This window comes from Oncorhynchus gorbuscha, linkage group LG26 (genome assembly GCF_021184085.1).
Source record: "Oncorhynchus gorbuscha isolate QuinsamMale2020 ecotype Even-year linkage group LG26, OgorEven_v1.0, whole genome shotgun sequence".
Lineage (NCBI taxonomy): Eukaryota > Metazoa > Chordata > Actinopteri > Salmoniformes > Salmonidae > Oncorhynchus > Oncorhynchus gorbuscha.
The window spans coordinates 31,535,160-31,552,624 of record NC_060198.1 but is presented as its reverse complement, the minus strand read 5'-3'; the positions used below and the strand labels follow the sequence as shown (position 1 = coordinate 31,552,624).

The 17,465-nt window shown below is 41.9% G+C and overlaps 2 protein-coding genes across 4 annotated transcripts; both read right to left on the bottom strand.

Annotated features, from left to right (window-relative positions):
* Nucleotides 1-441: 441 nt before the first annotated feature.
* Nucleotides 442-3,200, bottom strand: LOC124016369 (forkhead box protein J1-B-like). 2 transcript variants are annotated; one of them, XM_046331928.1, is made up of 3 exons: nt 2,972-3,200; nt 2,265-2,849; nt 442-1,680 (listed from the first exon to the last, which is right to left on the bottom strand). In XM_046331928.1, exons 2-3 carry the CDS (start codon nt 2,835-2,837, stop codon nt 841-843), a joined length of 1,413 nt encoding a protein of 470 aa, XP_046187884.1. In that variant the 5' UTR covers nt 2,838-2,849; nt 2,972-3,200; the 3' UTR covers nt 442-840. The 2 variants fall into 2 exon arrangements, with proteins under 2 accessions (XP_046187884.1, XP_046187886.1); XM_046331930.1 differs by having other exon boundaries at nt 2,265-2,830.
* A 5,966-nt stretch (nt 3,201-9,166) lies between these two features.
* On the bottom strand, nt 9,167-17,377 carry LOC124015224 (probable E3 ubiquitin-protein ligase MGRN1). 2 transcript variants are annotated; one of them, XM_046330278.1, is made up of 16 exons: nt 17,032-17,377; nt 16,626-16,744; nt 16,290-16,378; nt 15,819-15,965; nt 15,049-15,166; nt 14,882-14,948; nt 14,652-14,695; nt 14,482-14,529; nt 14,192-14,260; nt 13,778-13,937; nt 13,414-13,523; nt 13,011-13,225; nt 12,097-12,254; nt 11,802-11,912; nt 11,119-11,164; nt 9,167-10,873 (listed from the first exon to the last, which is right to left on the bottom strand). In XM_046330278.1, exons 1-15 carry the CDS (start codon nt 17,117-17,119, stop codon nt 11,124-11,126), a joined length of 1,584 nt encoding a protein of 527 aa, XP_046186234.1. In that variant the 5' UTR covers nt 17,120-17,377; the 3' UTR covers nt 9,167-10,873; nt 11,119-11,123. The 2 variants fall into 2 exon arrangements, with proteins under 2 accessions (XP_046186234.1, XP_046186233.1); XM_046330277.1 differs by lacking the exon at nt 11,119-11,164.
* Nucleotides 17,378-17,465: the final 88 nt, after the last annotated feature.

Sequence of the window (17,465 nt, the reverse complement as noted above, 5' to 3'; positions counted from 1 at the left end):
GTCTTCATGCGAGCCAGTTTCATCATAGCGCTTGATGGTTTTTGCGACTGCACTTGAAGAAACTTTCAAAGTTCTTGACATTTTCCAGATTGACTGATCTTCATGTCTTAAATTAATGATGAACTGTCGTTTCTCTTTGCTTATTTGAGCTGTTCTTGCCATAATATGGACTTGATCTTTTACCAAATAGGGCAATCTTCTGTATACCACCCCTACCTTGTCACAACACAACTGATTGGCTCAAACACATTAAGAAGGAAAGAAATTCCACAAATGAACTTTTACGAAGGCACACCTGTTAATTGAAATGCATTTCAGGTGACTACCACATGAAGCTGGTTGAAAGAATGCCAAGAGTGTGCAAATCTGTCATCAAGGCAAAAGGTGGCTATTTGAAGAATATAAAATATATTTTGATTTGTTTAACACTTTTTTGGTTACTACATGATTCCATATGTGTTATTTCATAGTTTTGATGTCTTCACTATTATTCTAAAATGTAGAAAATCGTAAAAAATAAAGAAAAACCCTTGAATGAGTAGGTGTTCTAAAACGTTTGACAAGTAGTGTAATGAAAAATGAAGTGGTTGCTAATTAGGATAGATTTGTTTTGTTTTATAACAGACATTCAATACTACAATAAAAACAACATGTTTGTTTCATAGATGCAAACAATCACAAAGCAAATAGAAAATGCACATTAAAAAACACAGTAAATGTGACTCAGACGTTTCTCCGAATAAATCCATAATGCTAATGTAGCAAAACAGTAGTCTATAGGTCCTCTGGCCTCCTGCTGGACTGCTTGTTCAGTATTGGGGCTGGTGCTGGGTGAGGGTGTCACATATAAGACTCTGCTGTCCCCCATGGCTGCATCTCAGTGAAGAAGCCCTCACAGAAGCTGAGACTATGGTCCAGGGTAATAGGCACTGCCTGCACCTCCTCTTTCAGCTCCTCCCAGGGGTGCCTCTGCTGCTCATCAGGGAACAGGGTCGGCTCCTCAAAGTGCTGCGGGTGGACCTCCAAAGGGAGCGGCTGCTGCAGTCCAGTCAGGTTGAGGTGCTGCTGGATCTCCTCCATGCTGTAGCAGCCTATGGTGGTCCCCCCCATGTACCTGCAGGCCTGTTGGTGGTCCCGGTCAGCCCCTCCGCTACACCACCTCCCCAGGTGCCAGGCCCGGCCTTGATCCTGCTGGGAGAGCTCCACCTTACAGCCCAGGGAGTTCAGAGCTAAGTTAATGTCTAGATCCTCAAAGTTATTGCTGCTCCCATTCAGAACATCGTCAAACACCATGGCCCAGTCTAGTTCACCCTTCAGTGCCTCTGGTTCCATGAGATCCGGTGTCAACAGTGGTGACTTATGGACGGTCTCCCACTTTGTGCCACCAAGTTTGCGTCTGTTCCCAGCACCTGCCCCTCTGTGGGACACTGTGTAGTGGGCCTGGGAGAAATGCTGGTGGTACTCCTGGGTTTTCCGGTTACGGGATGATCCTTGGGTTTTGCTGTGCCTCTGGGTGTTGAAATGGATGGCTGACATCTGCTTGCGCTTGAAGACTCCATTGACAAACATGTCCGCGTACTGAGGGTCAATCTGCCAGAATCCCCCTTTTCCTGGTTCATTCTTCTGCCTGGGAACCTTCATGAAGCACTTGTTGAGTGACAGGTTATGACGGATAGAGTTCTGAGGAGAGAATAGAATGTAGTTCATGAAAACATGAGCTAACTGACAGCAGTCTCATTAAAGATTCTCTGTCATTTGTTGCTGGATCGTCATAATGTTATAACTAATGACGTATATATAAATCATTGGTTATAACATGTCAAATGTGCATCGTCAGGACAAGGTAATAACCATTTCAGTTCAGTGTACTCCTGAATCATATAGCCCCCATCACAGAGATTCCAAGAAAATCAAACAAAGTCAATCATTTAACTTGTCTAATAAAACTACCAATTTTGAATGGTGAGCGAGCGTTGCGTTGCGTCTTTTTTTTGTACAATGATGTCTACCCATTTTTAGGTTGCACCTCTACTCACGTTGGTTGAGCACCTTCTACTTATCAAACATTAAATACCCCATGATTACATCAAGGATGCACATATATAATCATGATAGGCCTAGAACATATTTTCCATACAACATCAAAATAAATACTGTATCTGAGGGATTAGTTGCATGCAATCGCCCACCCGTCTCTCTCCCCCTGTGTTGTGCACCTCTCTCAGGTTTGATCAATAATGTAGAAGACAGACTGAGTCACTAACCTGCCAGCTGGTCTCAGCGTGTCTGTAGTAGCAGAAGTTCTCTGTGATCCAGTTATAGATAGCAGACAGTGTGATCTTGTTCTTCTTGCCGGCCTGCATGGCCATGCAGATCAGTGTGGCGTAGGAGTAGGGAGGCTTCACCTCGTGGTTGGTCTTGAAGTCTACCTCCTCCAGGGACTTGGCTGGCACAGTGATCTGGTGGTGGTTGTTGGTCACTGTCGGTTGAAGTGAGTAGTAACTAGTCCTGTTGGCTGAGGCACTGGAGGTGATGGGGCTGCCTGTACTCCGAGGCATGCCGGAGGCTGCAGTGTCCCCAACAGGTGGACTGGAGGGGGAGTCGGAGCCTTGAGGATGCAGGTGGCTGGGCTGAGGCAGGTGGTACGGCTGGCAAGTGGAGCCCGGTAGGCTTTCTAGACTCACACTGACTATGGTGAAGTCCTGGAGCCATTGGAGGCTGGTGAGACTGTCATCCAGGTGCACTGAACCATTCTCATTGTCTTGGTCTTCTGGGTGAAGCTTCATCCATTTCTCCTTGAATCTGGTGGCAATCTCCTGACTTGGTAGTACTGACATTGTAAAGTGTCCCTGTTAATAAATCCCCACAATATATTGGTGTGATTTCACTCAACTGCATTATAATCTCATACAAATAAAAGAACAGTGGCCATTCATTCATAAAGAAGTATTTGCAAAAGCAGTACATTTACCTTGATCTTGGTGTACTCCGCAGTACAGCTTGAATGATCAGCTCCACTGTTCTCATATGGTACCCAAACCTCTTACACGTTATTGCGATGTCTGTACAGATGGCTTGAAGAGAAACTGCTATCTAAACATGTAAAGCCAAGACTTCATTGGGCAAAAGCAGCCTTTATGTTTCCGCATTCGTTCAGATCCTGTCGATGTGTGATAATAATCCCACAACGGCGATGGGCAGATCAGAACATACTGAGGGAAAGACAGAAAAGACCGCCTTGAGTTTTAATAGCCCCAAACAAATAGCAGGTCGCTGATTGGCTCCATGGTTTTCAGGTTTCGCCTTTGTCTCTACGGCTCGCTGTATGCGTGCATATACAGGGAAAATGTGTTAAATCAGCGAAAACAAACAGAATGTAATTACACAGAATATTCTATGTATTATTTTTTATCTAATTAATCAGAAACAAAGTGGCTTCTGACTGTCATGAATACGTTGTGCATTCATGAATTGTAAGAAGAATGAGTTTTGATTTAAAAACTGAAGTGCAGTTTTGTTACTAAGGGTCTTCTGTAGGCTATTGGACAGTTAATGATACCTAATATTTAAAATATATCCTGAATAATTGTAGATAATGAATACATCCTTAGTTAATTGTAAAACAGCCACCTTTGGAGTTACATTTTTTACAACAGTGATGTGACTTTAGCTACACATGGTCGATATTTGACTTTTGATTAATTCCTCGTTTTATAGACATTGAAGACATAAATGTTACAGTTAATGACAATGTGTGTAGTTGAAACTGCGAACATACTGGCTCTGGGATGAAATTGGGTAATTCTGGCTTTGACATGATGTATTAGTGACATCTACTGGTTATTGTCGATGTTAGGTTCTCGAATTTGCTGTATCCGTTTTTTAATCAGTAGGTATACCCAGCTGACAGGGAAACTATGATTCCGTTAAAATGAATATGATCATTGTAGAAAACTCCATCACAGTTACTCTTTCTCTGGTCCTGGGAGTCTGGGACACAGGCTCACAAACTCTGTCTTTCTAACTCAGGGTGTCATACTCATTTTGCCACGCAGATCGCATTCGCGCACTCGGTCTTCGACGATGTCCGGAGGACGCACTAAAATGTCTTATATTTCCTCGCCATCAGAAATTGGCCTAAAATAGTTCTCTCTCCATCATTTTTTAAATTGTATATACTCCCTGACTTTCTATCTTTAATTTCGATGATTATTAACGAGTTGGACGCAGTCAAGAAACTGTATGAAGGTACTGTAGGTCCATTATAGTTTCTACACTGTCTCTATATGGTTTTAGTCATACATACACTACATGACCAAAAGTATGTGAACACCTGCTCGTCAAACATCTCATTCCAAAATCATGGGCATTACTATGGAGTTGGTCACCCTTTGCTGATATAACAGCCTCCACTCTTCTGGGAAGGCTTTCCACTAGATGTTGGAACATTGCTGCCGGGACTTGATTCCATTCAGCCACAAGAGCATTAGTGAGGTCAGACACTGATATTAGGAGATTAGGCCTGGTTTGCAGTAGGTGTTCCAATTCATCCCAAAGGTGTTCAATGGTTTTTTAGTCAGGGCTCTGTGCAGGTCAGTCAAGTTCTTCCACACCGATCTCGACAAACTATTTCTGTATCAACCTCGCTTTGTGGAACAGAAAAGGGCATTCCGCAAACTGTTGCCACAAAGTTGGAAGCACAGAATTGTCTAGAATATCATTGTATGCAGTATCATTAATATTTACCTTCACTGGAACTAAGTGGCCTAGCCCAAACCATGAAAACAGCCCTAGACCATTATTCCTCTTCCACCAAACTTTACAGTGGGCACTATGCATTGGGGCAGGTAGCATTCTCCTTGCATCCGCCAAACCCAGATTCATGTGTCAGACTACCAGATGATGAAGAGTCATTCATCACTCCAGAGAACGCGTTTCCACTGCTCCAGAGTCCAATGGTGACGAGCTTTACACCACTCCAGCCAATGCTTGGCATTGCGCATGATGATCTTAGGCTTGTGTGCGGCTGCTCGGGACGAACAGTTCTTGTGCTGATGTTGCTTCCAGAGGCCGTTTGGAACTCGGTAGTGAGTGTTGCAACCTTGGACAGACGATTTTTACGAGTTACACGCTTCAGCATTTGGCATTCCCGTTCTGTGAGCTTGTGTGGCCTACCACTTCGCTGCTGAGCCATTGTTGCTCCTAGATATTTCCACTTCACAATAACAGCACCTACAGTTGACCGGGGCAGCTCTAGCAGGGCAGAAATTTGACTAACTGACTTGTTGGAAAGATGGAATCTTATGACGGTGCCACGTTGAAAGTCACTGAGCTCATCAGTATGGCCATTCTATTGCCAATGTTTTGTATAGAGATTGCATGGCTGTGTGCTCGATTTTATACACCTGTCAGGAAGGAGTATGGCTGAAATAGCCAAATCCACTAATTTAAAGGGTTGTTCAGATACTTTTGTATATACAGTACCAGTCATTAGTTTGGACACACCTACTCATTCATGGGTTTTTCTTTATTTTTACTAGTTTCTACATTGTAGAATAATAGTGAAGACATCGAAACTAAGAAATAACACATATGGAATCATGTAGCAACCAAAAAAGTTTTAAACAAATTCAAATATATTTTATATTTGAGATTCTTCAAAGTAGCCACTCTTTGCCTTGATGACAGCTTTGCACATGCTTAGTATTCTCTCAACCAGCTTAATGAGGTAGTGTCACGTTCGTTGTAACGAGGAGACCAAGGCGCAGCGTGACATTCCTCTTATTAAAGGAAGAACACATAAACTAACAACACAACCGTGATGCTATAAACACTGGCGCAGACACAGGCAACTAATACATAGACAATAACCCACAAAATACCCAAGGAATATGGCTACCTAAATATGGTCCCCAATCAGAGACAACGATAAACAGCTGCCTCTGATTGAGAACCAATCTAGGCAACCATAGACATAAAAACACCTAGACTAGAAACAACCCCATATACATACAAAAGCCCTAGACAGGACAAAACATATATATCACCCTTGTCACACCCTGACCTAACCAAAGAAATTAAGAAAACAAAGAATACTAAGGTCAGGGTGTGACAGGTAGTCACCTGGAATGCATTTCAATTAACAAGTGTGCCTTCTTAAAAGTTCAGTTGTGGAATTTCTTTCCTTTTTAATGCGTTTGAGCTAATCAGTTGTGTTGTGACAAGGTAGGGTTGGTATATAGAATATAGCCCTATTTGGTAAAAGACCAAGTCCATATTAAGGCAAGAACAGCTAAAATAAGCAAAGAGAAACGACAGTCCATCATTACTCTAAGACATGAAAGCCAGTCCATGCAGAAAATGTCAAGAACTTTCAAAGTTTCTTCAAGTGCAGCCGCACAAACCATCAAGCGCTATGATGAAACTGGCTCTCATGAAGACCGCCACAGAAATGGAAGACCCAGAGTTACCACTGCTGCAGAGGATAAGTTCATTAGAGTTAGCAGCCTTAGAAATTGCAGCCCAAATAAATGCTTTTTAAATTTAACTAGGCAAGTCAGTAAATAACACATTCTTATTTACAATGACAACCTACAGGGGAACAGTGGGTTAACTTCCTTGTTCAGGAGGAGAGCAACAGATTTTTACCTTGTCAGCTCAGGGATTCAATCCATCAACCTTTCAGTTACTGGCCCAACATTCTAACCACTAGGCTACCTGCTGCTTCACAGAGTTCAAGTAACAGACACATCTCAACATCAACTGTTCAGAGGAGACTGCGTGAATCAGGCCTTCGTGGTTTAATTGCTGCAAAGTGCAAAGAAGCCTCAACTAAAGCACACCAATAAGAAGAAGATGCTTGCTTGGACCAAAAAACACGAGCCATGGACATTAGACTGGTGGAAATCTGTCCTTTGGTCTCATGAGTCGAAATTTGAGATTTTTGGTTCCAACCGTCAAGTCTTTGTCAGATCGCGGAGTAGGTGGACGCATGATCTCCGCATGTGTGGTTCCCACCATGAAGCATGGAGGAGGTGTGATGGTGCTTTGCTGGTGACACTGTCTGTGCTTTATTTAGAATTCAAGGCACACTTAACCAGCATGGATAACCCACATCATTCTGCAGTGATACGCCACCACATCTGGTTTCACTTAGTGGGACTAACATTTGTTTTTCAACAGCACAATGACTCAACACACCTCCAGGCGGTGTAAGGGCTATTTGACCAAGAAGGAGAGTGATGGAGTGCTGCATTAGATGACCTGGCCTCCACAATCACCCGACCTCAATCCAATTGAGATGGTATGGGATGAGTTGGAGCGCAGAATGACGGAAAAGCCAACAAGTGCTCAGCATATGTGGGAACTCCTTCAAGATTGTTGGAAAAGCATTCCTGGTGAAGCTGGTTGAGAGAATGCCACAAGTGTGCAAAGCTGTCATCAAGGCAAAGGGTGGCTACTTTGAAGAATCTAAAATCTATTTAGAATTGTTTAACACTTTTTTGGTTACTACATTATTCCATATGTGTAATTTCATAGTTTTGATCTCTCACTATTATTCTGCTATGTAGAAAATAATCAAATAAATAAAAACCCTTGAATGAGTAGGTGTGTCCAAACTTTTGACTGGTACTGTATATATAATATATACACATTTCATTTCAACTTGTAGGACTATGCATGGGATGAATTCGGGAAAGAGTGGGACAAGATATAACTGGGACAGATTAATCCTGATTCCTTTATTTCTTGGTCTGACAAAAGAACATTTAAACTATTGTTACTAAAAGCAAAATTTACATCACTTAATTAGTGACATCATTGAGGGGCAGAGAAAGCAAACAGGAAGCTCACGGTAAAAATCAGTGACATAGCTTCTCTGTTTTGTTGTTAAGGTTATAAAACGGTCCTACATAATGCACTGTGCCGAATGTTGACGTAAATGTGAATACTATGTACTGGTGCATCAAAATACATAGTTGCCAATATTATCTTTCAATTTTGAAATTGTCATGTTTGTTATCCGGCTTTACCAACCATAGCTAGTGAAAGTAGCAGAATGGAGTGGGCTTTTCTAATGGAGGAGAGAACCAGTTTACATTAGGGACCACCTGTATTTAGGTTAGGCTCTGGTTCTTGTAGTACTATATCCTGTTATTAGTACTGTTATTTCTGGAATTCAGAAAGCAGGATACTTTTTGCGTTTTCGTCTTCTGTAACTTCTTCAGACACCTATACAACATATCGGCCCAACATGATACATTTCTGAAATCCTCAAATGTTTCCTAATCACACAAAATTGAATCGTCATTGAAGTACAATTAGGACTATAATAATGGTGTCAAAGTTGACCAAATGCGAACTGAAAATATGGTCATGCCTCCTGTGAATATAAAACCAACAGTCGTTTTTTTTGTGTGATTACGAAACATCTGTAGGATTTCAGAAATGTGTCATGTGTTGGGCTAATATGTTGAATAGATGTCGAAAGAGGTTACAGAAGATGGAAATGCAAAGTGTCCCACTTTTTCCGAATTCACCCTAAATGGTCATCACAGGTCAAGCATGAGACATGCAGTTAAAACCAGAAGTGTTCAACATTACATGTATTTAATTGTTATTCACATGCGGCTATAGGCTACACATGTAGGATCTTAATTTGAGCCAGTTTGCTACAGCAGGAAAATAATCCTGCAGCAACAGGAAATTTTAATTATGTGGATTATAGTGAATGGGACAATTTTGTAGGGGTTAATACATTTTTCGTTAGTGCAAATCTAGTCTGATATTTTAAAGTAGAAATGACAAACTTTAGAAGCCTTTTTAAACCTTGAATGCACTACAATTGTGCATTTCCTGCTGTGAAGGAAAATTCTCAGTAACAGAATATTGATCAAATGAAGATCCTACATCTGTACATAGGGAAAGACAGATATTGATAGAGTTATGAATCACTAAATGTGGTGTTGTCCTGGATACCAGGTGAATAATAGTGAGAAACAGGAACAAGGCACAAGTGCATCATCAAAGTTGACACATCGTTAATCAAAGACACATGACATGAACAGTGTTAATCAAAAAACAGATTGGATAGTTTTACACCCCTCTACAACAAAACTCACAAGCAAAAGATAACCTAATGTTAAAGATGCAATGTCTCAAGATGTTGCATAAGTAAAATGGTTGAGAAGCATTTAGTTTATTCCCCCTGGGAAAAAAATTAGAACACATACAATACAGACCATATAACAACCAAGTCTACTCATAATGTAGTTAATCTTTTGATTAAATGTATCAATATATGGACTTGACATAATTGTAATTGCTGAACAGTTGGTTTTAATAACAATTAGGTTTCTTTAAAAATATTTAACGAACCATTGAGAATGCAAAGAAATGTCATACTTTTACAGCTCTGTATATCAGCTCATACAGCTGTATATCCTGAAACAGTTTCATCACAAGAACACCAAAAATGCAACAAGCAGCAGCCATATCTGTTTAGTTGAAGGCACATAGATCTATATGTATGGTGCTACATCTACAGATAAGTCAGACACTGCAAGTCATGGAACTTGAGCAAGGCAACGACTATGCCAGGATGACAAGCCACAATATAGCTACAGAAATATGCCACGTCTACAAATAACACACTTTGTGCTATACAGTCAGCATCGCGTATTGGCTTGTTGCAGGCTCTATCTATCTTTGTGTTCAGCTGTTCGGGTGTAAAGCTGGACTCTGTCACTAAAAATCGATCAGCTAAATGTGAGATACTGTGCATGTAGCTGTAACTACTAATCTCCTTATTTGAATCCCCAGATGTTCTTCTATAATACACAAATATACAATTTTGCAAATTAATCTACACAATTTTCTAGTACAGGTACAATATATAAGATATCACATAATTCAGTATAAAAACAAACAAATGCAGATATTTACCGTTGAAGACAACTTGAAATGAAATGCCTCAATTTGACTCGCTATGACAGGGGAATTCACCATTTCAAAGTAAAATGAATGAATCCTCAAAACCTTTAAAACAAATGACACCATTCAATTATGTCAAGTTTAGATCATGTCAAATGTCCACTGAAATGTTTCAAAGTTTGCTTTCAAAAACGTTTCATATCATACAAGCACCAAGAAATAACAGTTAAAAAAAGTTATTAGTTTAGATGAATACAACATGAATGGTATTAATGCTCTCGAAAACAATTAGTGTCAAGCAATAATTTGAATAGAGTAAACTGAAAGTGAGTGTGCTTCTAGTACTACCATATGATGGTAGTCATACTCAACCACTGGAATCATGCAATGTCCGCCACTGCATCACAACCCCATCCAGAATGGATAAACAATTACACACTCCTAAATGTATGTATGCAAAGCAATCTAATTAAGGACTTGTTGTTTTTCTATTAAGGTATAGTATGGTTTTAGTAAATCCTTGCAATGACCACCACAAACACATTTTGAATCAATGCCAGTTATGGCATGAATCGGTGACCAAAGTAGGAGAGAGGTCTTCTACAAGGCCCAAGGGGACTGGATCATAGGGGAGGGATGGGCTTGGGAGGAGACCATGGTTAAGTCCCAATTATTCATCCTTTAGGCTAAATGTGCACTTTCACACTCCCCGTCATGGATTTAAAAGCATTGGATTGGTGTAATTATTGACTGGAGGGAGTTTCCACCATTGTGAAATCCATGTGAGAAAGTGAATTGGGACTCAGCCAGAGAGGGAGAACCGTTGGGCCCAGAGGTTAGGGGTCAAATTGCTCATCCTCCATGTGAAGGCTGCTGAGGGGACACAGGAGGGGCTGGCTAGAGCAGTTGGTACTCTGACTCTTCAGGCTCTCTGATGACCCTGTGAATACAAGGAGCATGATCCAATTAAACAAGAGGAGCTCTTACTTCAGTGAAATAAATCTAAACAGTTGCATACTTATCAATACAAACTTGCTGTCTATTTGCATGATAAACAGAGTTACAACCTGCAGCAGATTATTAACCAACTGTCCTGAATCTGACAGATAGCGAGGAATCGGTTTCTCTGAAGCAACGAGACAGAAAAGCAGATAGGTAAAGACAGGACAGAGAAGTCCTACATACCACATTTATTCCTCCACACCAATAGAGCAGGCATCAGGACCTAGAGCTGGCCATAGCAAGGCCAGGTAAAGGGACAGGGCAGGGAGTAAGGAAACAGAGAAGAACAAACAGCACACAGGTTAGATGCAAAGCTGGGGGACTGAAAGCCTGGGAGAATAAAGAGAAAAAGAGCCAAAAGGTATTATACGTGCAATCAAAAATGTATGTTAACAATTGGTTTGAGCCTTAAAGACATGCTCTGGTACTTTGGCAACTAGTAAGTATTTTTTAAGTTTCCTATTTTCTGTGTGTTAATGTGTAGTTCATACATAATCTATGAGCAGAACTAGCCAAGAAATCCCTAGTTTGACTGTTTTCTGGAAGCTGTGCAGCGCCATTTTCCCTACATTTACCCCCACATGGGCCAGCCCCCTAGCAATTAAAGTTTCAGCCAATGATCTTCAGCCTGCCAAGGGAGTGACGTCGAGCAAACCGCACACAGTAGACAGAGAGAGACATGATGCACATATGTGACAGAGTACGCAATTTTCTGGGGCCACTTTTGGCTCGTGGGCGCTACTTTCAGAACTACTAGCTAAAAAGTATACAAAAGAACCAGAGAATATATCTTTAATATCCAGACAAACATACACAATTGTGCACAGATACACACAGGCCTGGGCCTTGTGTTATTATTAGCTTACCTGGCAGAGACAGGTCCCCTGGCGGGTCACTCTCTGTTTTGGTCAGGCTGCTGTGTTCACTGCTGTAGTCCTGAAGGATCTCTCGCTCTCCTCCAGAGTGCAGCCTGTCCTCTGTACCACCCACGACAGGAGGGAGAGACAAGGTCACAACATGCAACAAGACCTAAATGTCCTTACACTGGTTTGCAATGTACCCTGGTAGGTATTTCAAGTCATTATTTAGAGAGGTCACCTACTCGAACTTGATGTAGACTGGACCGCTAACTACGTGCATTCAGAGCATGACAGAACTCACCATCATCTGGGGAGATGGACTCCGGTACATCCTCGGCTGCAGTGGCCTCGGTGGGAGCAGGGCTGCTGGAGAGCAGTGTGTGAGGCTGGGCGTCCGACATCTCAGACAGCTTCTCCTCATCCTCCTCCTGGATGGGTGATGAGGGCGACCTCAGGGTGCTGCGGGGATGAAACACTTACAATGAGGTGACATGGATAACAAACAAAAAAAACATTTACAACCGACGTGAAGCTTTATAATATACAGACTGCACTCTGTACTGTTGTCCTAGTAAGTTTATTTTCTGCAGGTTGGCAAGGCTCAGCAATGTCAATTGGATGGATTGCCAAGGACATGCCATATAATCAGTTTGTAGCATGGTGCTGGATACAGAAGATGAACTCTAGCAGCAGCTCACCACAACATAAGGACACTCTTTATTCTGACCCTGGGCCAAGCTGTTACACAAAATGATGAGCAATCAATCCAGAGTCAAACCCAATGTCAACAAGCAAATCCATCCAGGGCAGTTAATCTGCCAGGGCTATTAACTCCATACTAAAACTAAATCATTCAAAATTGCATATGCTCCAAGTTAGAGACCGTTCAAATCAAATGGTAATGGTGTGAAGAATTACAGTAGCTGGCAGCTGGACCGTAGAGAGCAGCACTGTGAGACTTTAGCCCACTTCAGTTCCTCCCCCTTCTTCCTAAAGTGTGCACTGATTCACCCTACCTCAAAAGATTACAAAGCATTGGATTGGTTTAAATATTCGCTGGAGGGAGGTTCCACCATCTTCTCTTACACCTGTCCATTACTTTTAAATCCATGAGGGGGAGTGTAGTGTACGAGTGCACACTTCAGGGAGATGGTCCATCTCAGATGGAGGATAAAGTGAACTGAGCTTGTTACTACCCTCGTGTCTCAGGATTACCTGTCAGGTGACTTGCTGACCTTGCCCTTCTGCAGGCCCCCGTCCCCGGAGTGTTCTGGGGAGCCCAGCGGCCGGCCCTCCCCTACCAGGCTCCCAGAGAAGTTAATATCGTCGTAGAGGGGGGCGGGGGGGATGGAGGGGGACACAGAGTGCAGGCCGTTCAGGGCCTCCAGCAGAGAGATGGGCTCAAAGCCTGGGGGAACGGAGTCTGAGCTCTGGAGAGAGGCACACGTAGAAAGACTGCTCACATCTTCACTAGTCATTCACAGTCATTTATTAAAGGCTTTGCAACTGCATTGTGATGGAGTTGGAGTTTCGTTAAATACAAGTATAAAAAGAAACAATCCTTGTCACAAATGATGTCATGTATTAACAACAAATGCCTGGGTCGTGTGTGCCGTACCGAGTGCTCATCATGGTCCATGGTCTGAGCCAGTACAGGGCTGAAAGACACAGGGGACAGCGGCCCAGGCTTCTTCCTCACAGCTCTGATCTGCAGCAAGGCTCGGAAGGCTGGGGGGAGAGACAGACCAAACACTGATTACACTACACACTGTCAAATGGGACTGCATCTTCACTAAAATGTCAACTTTACAGCATTTTCCTTAAATCAGCTCAGTCCACACAGGGCATTCATCTCCACGTCCATTAGGTGTCTCTCTCGCTGAGCTCTGAAACATGGCAGCCTGGCAGGTCTATTTCCTATTGGCTACGGCATGAAATCCCAGTTGGAAGCCTATTGGAAACAAACTAGCGTCGCGCCTTACGCAGTCTGCAGATAGGACAGTTGTTGGCCTGGTAACGCAGAGTGTCAGCACAGGAGTTGCAGAGACACAGGTGTCTGCAGGGCAGAATGATGGTGTCTCGGAGGTCTGACAGACAAACAACACACTCATTGCTGTTATCACTGTTCTCATCCTCCGATGGCTGCAGAGAACCAAAAAACAAGAGTGTAGTTAAGAGTGATGATCATGTAGAAAAAAACTACGCAAAAAAACTACGCAAACCAACGGTCTGAAAACCTACAGGAAAATGAGCCACATTTCTGATAGATTCAGGTGTGGTTACACCACTATAATGTAAAAATGTGTTGCTTTCCAACAGCCTTTGTAAATTCATGTTAAATAAATCTACTGTATGCATCTACAAAAGTTGTTCCTGGTGAGTTCTAGAACAACAACCTTGGTCTCTTGGTTGTTTTTGTTTTCAATTCCATAGATCTCCTGCAGCAGGTAGCTCACACGATCCACCTATAACAGAGTGCACACATGGTAACACGTGGCCAAGGACAGAGAACGATGGGAGGAACACATTGTAGCCTTATGTCCCATAGGGGATAAAGAGGATATAAGCACACATGCTAACAAATGTATGTGTTGTAAATTAACATGTTTTTGTTATTCAGGCATTTGCATTTTGAATAATCGACTAATATAATAGAGAAGACATGGATTAACTTGAATGAACTTACAATTTGCTTCTGCTTCAGAGGCTTGACGGAGAAACTGCCATCCACATGCTTGAAAGGAAGAAATAGTGTTTACTTCACATATTTCATGTGTGAAAACAGAACTTCATGACATCAGACGCGGGATGCAAATTTGAGTCAATTCCACTCAATTGACACAATGAGTTACTTACTCTCTCAAAAGCTGCCAGCAGCACATGTGCATGTCCCAAGCAATCTGGAAAAGGACAAACACTAATTCATAAGGGTTTACTGTACTCTGTGCATACAGTGTGTCTAATCTAGCACCTGCTATTGTGGTACAGCGGAGAGACAGTTGCCAACTAAGTTTGTTAAGTCAATCTTGAGGTGATATATGGAGCGCAGTACATTAACATCAGCGTCAACCGTTTGGACCACCTACCATCCCCTTCATCCACCACAGCTTGGATCACCATGGGGAAAACACCCCGGTCCAGGTCAAAGTTCAGCTGTAAAGATAAAATAAATGGTGACAACAGATGAGTTTATCAACTGTCAGCTGGTGACATCACTCCACAGGATTGAGTGCTGCTGCCCAGATATACTCACATCCTCCTCCTTCCAGTCGGTGAAATCGATTTTGAAAGAAGGTAGGGAGAAATGTTGGCTCACACCCCTCTTATAGTGTACAGTCTCAGAAACCAGGGCTGGGCCCTTTGGGTTGTACCTACACAATACAGAAACAGTGGTGTCAATATCTTATCAATACAAAAACTATCAACGTTAATTTAGTATAGCGGAAATATAAGATGTTCTTTATCAGATCTATTGTTGAGAGCTCTTTCATCAACCACAAATAATGAAAAACAGCATTAGGCCTAACTAAAATCCATTTCTGAATTTTTCCCTCTTAAATTTGTCAATGGAAAAGCTCAATAAAAAAACATGCAAAAAAAGGCAGAAAAACACATCCATCCACTCACATAATGACCTCAGCATAAACTATTATATTAATTCCCTCTTCAGATGACATGCGTATCCATGGAGACAGGCGGTTGCTAAGGACCCATTGTATCTCTCCCAGTCTGCTTTTTGGAGACTGACATTCTATGCTGTATATTGGCCACTATCATAAGATGTTCTTATACAACATGTCTTTAAAGTGAATAAAACAATTTCACTGCAGAAACAGATAAAAGGCATGGATTTAATTTCAAATGAGAAATGTAAAATGATGAATTTGATTTAGTTAGCAAGAGAGCAAGAGACAGTGGAAGAAAATATGTATTTGTAATTAGTGAATGACTAAAATAGCATATTGATGCTAAGCATCGTCTATCATGTAAATGAAAAGGTTTCTGAATCAGACTCTTACATACATTGCCATCCCATTGGTGAATTCCTCAAAAGCTTGGCAATACAGGGTGATAGCCACACGAGCATCAGCGTCAAATGTGAACTCCACACCATACAGAACCTTTGGCTTCCCTCCTTCCTCTACTGGAGCATCAGTGTCATCTTTGTACCTAGTAGTCAAGCAGACAAACAAAACAATGTTAAGCTAGCTTTCTCAAGTGGCCAATTTCAAAATGACATAACTTTGATACTGAAGCTATGATTAAGTTAACAACGACAACAACAAATCCCTCATGCACCACACTTATGAAAGCATGTCGATACCAAATGAAACATAGGCCTAAACAAGTACAGTGAAGAGATGTTAAGCTAAGCTCAATCAGCCTGGATTCTTGACCTGAATCATTTGACAATGAAAACCACTAAGAAAAATAAATGAGGTAAGGTTAGTCTGAAGACTACTCGCTGTAGAATATGGTGGGGTTTTTCCTCACCTGACCAAGCGCAGGGAGTCCTTTCTGATATTGACCAGACTTCTCAGGGTCTTCACAGGCTCATGGGGTGCCGGGGTCACGTACGGAAACTAAGCAAAGGTGAGACATGACAACTAGTCTAAGAAAAGAACAGCCCCATACAGATAAACTTCAAATGCTTTAGCCTAACCAATAACATGGGGGATGTGAATCGAGGACTACTCCTGAACTTCCACTTCAACTAATATGCCTAATAGGCTGTACATGTTACTTCTCTGTCTGCAGCTTGCAAGGTGCAAAACTTAACAACATAGCTAACAATCTTTACCACTGTATAGCGAACTTGTAGGTCCTTACTTGTACAGGCCTATTTCCAAGGAAGTTCAGATCCATGTTCTCTCCAAATAGGTAACCCTCTGGATGTGGAGTGTCAAATTTCTCCCCTCCCATGAAAAAATGGCTGGCAAAGTAATTCCCTTAAAAAAATAGAAGTATGTGACTAGATTAGAATCAGGATAAAATCAGGATGGAAGGCCTATCTTTAATCAGGACAAGATCAGGACACTGATGTACAACTCATCTCTGCCTCATCAAATAAACATCTCACCACGACTGAATATCATCCAATTACCCATTTACAGCGTTCACATGTAACGTTAGGCCTATAATGTTGGGAACTGATGATGTCAGTTTAACTGACGTTAGCAGCGTTAGCTATAGTTCGAGTTTTAGCGTTACAATCCAAATTCATAGCTATATTTACCCGATTTCGGTGGAAATCTGTACGCAGAATTCGCCTGGATATCAATATCCTCAACGCCAGCGATTCTCCGGCTAAGAATCGACCCCATCTTTCCTTGTTGTTGCTAGCTAGCTAGACTTGGCTAACTACTAACGTTACTAGCCCCTACGCTAGTGTATTTATCGTCCAAGGGACCGTTTTGTAACAAGTTTTAGACTTTCTTCGGTATTACACAGCCACTTATATATCCAACTGTGTACCTGTCAAGAATAACGATAGAACCAAGGACAACTGGGTTTCCGCTAAAGAAAATAAACACAAGTTTCTAGCCAAAAGCCTTCTGATGTGTGATACGTCAAACTACATGGTGTTAGGGACTTGTAGTTCTTTCTGTCACCGACCTACTTACTGATCGACCCTCCCCATGGCTCTGATTTGCGCTCTCGTGCTGCCGA

Bases quoted from the DNA above. Each gene is read 5' to 3' on its own strand.
- LOC124015224 (XM_046330277.1), bottom strand. From the start codon at position 17,119: ATGGGGTCGATTCTTAGCCGGAGAATCGCTGGCGTTGAGGATATTGAT. The intron at 16,379-16,625 runs GTAAGGACCTAC...ACCTTTGCTTAG, and splicing joins TTGGAAATAGGCCTGTACAA to TTTCCGTACGTGACCCCGGC. The intron at 13,938-14,191 runs GTTGTTGTTCTA...GGTTCTCTGCAG, and splicing joins AAAACAACCAAGAGACCAAG to CCATCGGAGGATGAGAACAG.
- LOC124016369 (XM_046331928.1), bottom strand. From the start codon at position 2,837: ATGTCAGTACTACCAAGTCAGGAGATTGCCACCAGATTCAAGGAGAAA. The intron at 1,681-2,264 runs GTTAGTGACTCA...TTCTCTCCTCAG, and splicing joins ACGCTGAGACCAGCTGGCAG to AACTCTATCCGTCATAACCT.